At 49.4% G+C, this 5,572-nt stretch overlaps 1 protein-coding gene across 1 annotated transcript in view; it reads left to right on the top strand.

Moving 5' to 3' along the window:
• The window catches only part of L3mbtl1 (L3MBTL1, histone methyl-lysine binding protein), a 25,541-nt gene that overhangs the window by 7,101 nt on the left and 12,868 nt on the right, over positions 1-5,572 (top strand). Inside the window, exons 9-12 of the mRNA XM_005362977.2 lie at positions 3,325-3,413; positions 3,898-4,002; positions 4,721-4,856; positions 5,171-5,262. Of these exons, the coding sequence (XP_005363034.2) occupies positions 3,325-3,413; positions 3,898-4,002; positions 4,721-4,856; positions 5,171-5,262 (422 nt within the window). The remainder of the gene's footprint in view (positions 1-3,324; positions 3,414-3,897; positions 4,003-4,720; positions 4,857-5,170; positions 5,263-5,572) is intronic.

Below are 5,572 nucleotides of genomic sequence, written 5' to 3'. Positions count from 1 at the left end.
GATCCGCCTGCCTCTGCCTCCCGAGTGCTGGGATTAAAGGCGTGCGCCACCATCGCCCGGCCTAGAAACACTTTCTTAACGGAAGTTCCTAATCTAAATATCCAAGCAAAACTCTACAAACCCTTCATTTTGGGGGAGAAGATGGTCCTTGGCTTTCATTAGTTTCTCAGAATAATTCAATAGCAGCATGTTCATGGGCAGTGCCCTCAGGACCTAGTCATCTCTCCCTGCCCCATCCCTCTTTTAGACAGGATCTTACTATGTAGCCTTAGATGGTCCATGGTGTTAGCATCCTGTCTGCTGCATTTTCTCTCTCTATCCTCTAGATATTGTCTATTCTGTATCAAGCACTGGCTAGGAGCTCAGCAGAGTGAGCTAGACACCAAGCCTTGCCTAAGGAGGTCACAGTTGCAGAGATGAATATTTAGACAAGTAGCTATCGTATAACAGTATGATGTATAATATTTAATATAACAGTATGTTATATATCATATAACAGGTATTATGTGTGAAGTGTGTAAATACAAAGCTGTTTCACAGGACAACTGCCATGTGCAGTCAGTCATTCCGTGACTTGGTACAGCCATCTGCCCTTTCTCTAGTCATATAATAAACACTTGCTGAACATCTGTCTCCTGTGAAACCCTAACTAATGTTGCAGCTGGATCTGGGTCTTAGAGAGTGAGAAAAAGTTAGGAGGGTGGAAGAAAATTGTGGCGTGGGATACCCGAAATAGAGGCTCAGTCTGTGCAAACTCACAGCCACAGAGGCACCGAGGTTCGTGGTAAAGCATGAGCAGGAGGGGGTGGTTAGTTCTCAGGTTCCGGTTTTGTGTCTGGTTTTGTTCTTTAGTTTGAAATGAGAAGATAATGTGGGGGGGGAAAAGAAACCGCCTTACTTCAGAGATATTTAGAGCAAGGACTAAATGAGAAGGTGGAGACAGACTCAAGAGAGACACAGGAGTTGGAATCAGTAGGACTGGAGGATTCTGGGGAGTAGAGAAGCACACGGGTCACTGCCAGGTTCCTGGATGGATGAATGGATGGAAGTATCACTGACTGGGATAAACAGCACCAAAAGGGCCCCAAGCTTTGCTGTAGTCATTTCCAGGTTGGCTTTGACCAGGCTGAGCTTGCCAAGGGCATCTGAGGAAGCAGGAACAAGCAAAGGAGCACTCTGGAAGCCGGAAGGAATCCGTTTTACAGCTAGCCTCTGTGATACCTTCATACAAATCATGTAAAAATGCCTCATATTTGTAGACCAGCCAGAAGCGGGCTCCTTCTTTCCTATAGACAGCTGTAGTTGGACTTTCTTGTCAGACTTTCTTTTGGGACTGATTTTGTTTCTTCATACTCCTGCTCAGAGAGTAATAGATGAAGCTGTGTAGAGAGCTAGGAGAGTCCGGGAGGGCTGGCTGTAGCAGAAGGGCTGTAGTAGGAGTCTTACTCAGGACAAAGGAGGCCCTGAAGAGATAGATGTGTGCTAGATTTGGCATTGACATCAATCTCCAAGAGAGAGAGTTTGATAACTTGGTTGATCAGTTGATGAACAAAATATTTGTCTTAGCTCAGCTGGGTTAGGTCATCAGGAGCTCAAGGTTTGGTGCAGTGACTAAGGAATTTAGGCAGCTGTAGAACAAACTTGAGTTCCACTGAGGAACGAACCATCTTCCTGAGCAACAAACCACCACAAGCTGGAATGACCCAAGGCTGAGTGAGCCAGAGCAAGGAAGAGTTGGGTTAATCTGTCTTGAGTAAGAGCAGGAAGACTCAGTAACCTGACTCTAGTCTTGGTGTTTCATAAGAACCTCTCCTGACCCACGTGTTTCAGAATCCTCACATTGTGGATTGTAGAAGAAGCGGCAGGCTGCATTCCTGCTGCCCAGCTCCCAGCCACCTGACTAGCTTATACCCCGAAATAAAAACACACAAGTTGTATTCACTTAAACACTGCTTGGCCCATTATATCTAGCCTCTTCTTGGCTAACTCTCATATCTTGTTTAACCCATTTCTAATAATCTGTGTAACACCACGAGGTGGTGTCTTACTGGGAAAGATTCAGCATGTCTGACCTAGTGGCTGGCTCAATTGCATCTGCCCTGGAGAGGAGAGGCATGGCATCTAGCTCACTCACTTCCCTTCCTCCCAGCATTCTGTTCTGTCTACTCCACCTACCTAATTTTCTGACCTATCAGGCCAAGCAGTTTTCTTTATTGATTAACCAATGAAACAACAGGTCGACAAATAGCCTTCCCACATCACTAGATGACATCACAAAGCTGAGTCCATTGCCAAAATGCAAGCCAATGCTTATGTGTCGTTGGGTCTCTGGTTGTCTGTGGCCTTCAATGGAAGGCACCTCAGCTGAGCTGCTCAGCCTACTGGTGGTAACTGGTTGTCACAGCTTTTAAAGAGTCCTGTGCAGGACTGGAGAGATGTCTTAGAGGTTAAGAATGCTGGCTGTTCTTCCAGAGGTCCCAAGTTCAATTCCCAGTAAACACATGATGGCTCACAACCATCTATTATGAGATCTGGAGCCCTCTTCTGTCATACAGGCAGAACATTGTATACATAATAAATAAATAAAAATTAAAAAAAAAAAGAGTCCTGTGCGTGGAGGCCAGGAGTTTACCAGCAGGAACATGTCCCATCCTTCCCGCCCAGGTCCTCTTAGGGTTATGAACAAGACCCAAACTGTAGACTCTTGAAGCACTTCATTCATATCTGTGTGTGTTTGCACACACTCATGTCCATGAATGCATGTACCCATCACATACACATGTGCCCACCCTCGGCATGTACATGTCTGGAAAGACTGTGGAATTGGTCTGTGTGCTGGAGCACACCAGGCTCACACCCGTATCTGTATGTCTATGCCTGTAAGTAGTTAAAGAAAACACTCTTTAGAAAGGTTTCTTACTTTCGTGTGTTCTGTCCTTCACTTTTTCCTCCCTGCTCTCCCTCTTACTCTTTCCTTTGTGAGCTTAGGTAGCAGTGCGACTAAGTCCTCTGGCTCAGGCTTCATCACTAATCCTCACCCTGCACATGTCCAAGGACAGTGTGGCTGATACTTTGTGATCTTAGTTGCTGTGTAATCTAAAGGGCAACTGCTGACAGTGGCTTGAGGGTGGAGGAGAAACAGAATCTGCGACCTCGCCTCAGGTCTGAGCCCCCTGTGCCTGACACTGGCCTAGCTGAGTGTGGCAAGATGTCCGTGTGGACAGACAAAGGTTTGCTTGTAGAGCTCAGGCAGGGGAAACTGAGGAAGACTGTCCATGCCTTGGCAGCAACTGAGGAACCAGCCTGCCTGTTTTGTCTTTGCAGTGTCGGAGGAGAAGAAGGAAGGCTGGTCCTGGGAGTCCTACCTGGAGGAGCAGAAGGCTGTCACTGCCCCAGTCAGCCTCTTCCAGGATGTGAGTTGGACAATTTCAGTCTAAGGAGATTTTATCTTCTCAATTCAGGGACTCACCACCAAGCGCAGGGCTTCTAGTGTTTTCTTCTGGACAATCTTTGACATACTAGCAAGATGAAGATGTCTAGGGTTGAAAAGAGTATCCTGTAAGGGACTTCCTGGGTGGGAAGAAGTAGGGAGGTGCCCTCCAGGCCCCCCCCCCTCATCTGCTGACTTGTGGGTTCTGGTATCTTTTCTGCGGTTTAACACTGACCTCACCATGAGGTAGGTGGGAGAACCCTTACCTCTAGCCCTGATCCAGCCCTTCTGAATAGTCCTACAGCTCTCTCGCCCTCTGGGGACCCCTTGCAGGACAGATCCCCAATAAGTCACCCCTTTGAGACCAGCAGGCAGATGGGGCCTAAGGGAGCTCCTTCACCCCAAGCCCATGAGGCAAGGATAAGGCTGGATGGAAGCCGGGTCCTCTCCGCTCTGTGCGTTGACAGTCCCAGGCAGTCGCCCCTGACAAGAATGGCTTCAAACTGGGCATGAAGCTGGAAGGCATTGACCCTCAACACCCGTCCATGTACTTCATCCTCACCGTGGCAGAGGTGAGCTGGAAACACCCTCCCAGTGTCTCAGTGTAGAGTGATGGAGCCGTTGTGGGTAGCGGTGAGAGGCACTGCTTTACCTCAGGGAGCCCAGACAAACAAGAGGATCCATTGGAATACAGGGAAGGCTAAAGGCAAAGACTGGGAAGCAGACGGGGAGCAGCGGGACACTGGTATCACTAAATAGTATACGTTGTCTTTGCTGGGGTTGGGGTAGATATGAAAGATCCAAAAGGCAGGGAGGGATGGCTGTCTAGAATCAAATAGGACCCTGTCCTCTAGGAAGGGAATCTGTGAGATGGGCACAGCAGTACAGGCCATGGGCATGCAGATCAAGGAATATTCCATTTGGCCTAAGTGGGCAGGGAAAGTGTAAGGAAGGCCTATCTGCCGCCACCTGTGTTTGAGCAGGAAATTGGAAGCAGATGCAGCAAAATGGTCCCTGGGGCATGAGATGGTGTGAGCATAGCAGGGTGTACTGAGAGTGTACGGTGAGAGAGTGTGGCTAAAGGAAAGAGTCCAAGGGCATGGGATGACCTGTAGTACTTTCTGCTTCCTGTCTGGGGCTTAGGAGGGCAGCAGACCCACCATGCCCTCAGCACCCAGGGCGCCTGCTAGCATTGGATCCTTAGGACTGCAGGCTGGACCAGGAAAGGCGGAATAGTGGGAAGGTGGCATCTGCTGGCCCTGACGTGCCTCTGACTCTTGTCACAACCAGGTGTGTGGCTACCGCCTGCGCCTGCACTTTGATGGGTATTCTGAGTGCCATGACTTCTGGGTCAATGCCAACTCCCCTGACATTCATCCTGCTGGTTGGTTTGAGAAGACTGGCCACAAGCTACAGCCTCCCAAAGGTAAGACCTCCCTGGGTTATCCCTGGAAGATAGTGAGTGAGTCCCCAGACTCCCTTACTCCCTTCAGGTCACCCTACATCCCACATTTTTTTTTTAAGCCCAAAACTTTGGCCACTTTCTCTGTCCCATTGTGATACAACTCCACCCTGAGGCTTCTAAACTCTTTGAGTGTTCACCAGGTCTCATCTTCCTTTAGCAGAGGGGCCCTGAGGGTTTGGGGGACTTCAGACCTGCCTGTTTCTACTTCATTCCTGGGGTCCTCACCATGGCCCAGCCTCTGCACAGCGTTCTCTTCGTTCCCCCGAGGGGCCCAGGTTACAAGGAAGAGGAGTTCAGCTGGAGCCAGTACCTGCGCAGTACAAGAGCTCAGGCAGCCCCCAAGCACCTGTTCGTAAGCCAGAGCCAGGTGAGTATCTGGGCACAGGTGAATACCACCCTCAGGCCAGAGTCGCTGTAGCCAGCGCGGGGGATCTGGGCACAGGTGAATACCACCCTCAGGCCAGAGTTGCTGCAGCCAGCGCGGGGAATCTGACTTAGCAGAATGGAGCATGGAGCACAGGGGTTGCTCTCAGCTCTCTCTCTCTCTCTCTCTCTTCTGCTCAAGAGGCGTGTCTAGGGAAACGTCAAAGCCAAAATGGGAGATGATCATTACTCATTCCGGTCTCCTCCTTCCATCTTGCCTTCATCCATTTTCTTTCAAATTCCGTTTTCTTACA

Source organism: Microtus ochrogaster, linkage group LG8, assembly GCF_000317375.1.
Source record: "Microtus ochrogaster isolate Prairie Vole_2 linkage group LG8, MicOch1.0, whole genome shotgun sequence".
Lineage (NCBI taxonomy): Eukaryota > Metazoa > Chordata > Mammalia > Rodentia > Cricetidae > Microtus > Microtus ochrogaster.
The sequence above is the reverse complement of the archived record's forward strand: the minus strand, read 5'-3'. Positions and strand labels throughout refer to the sequence as shown.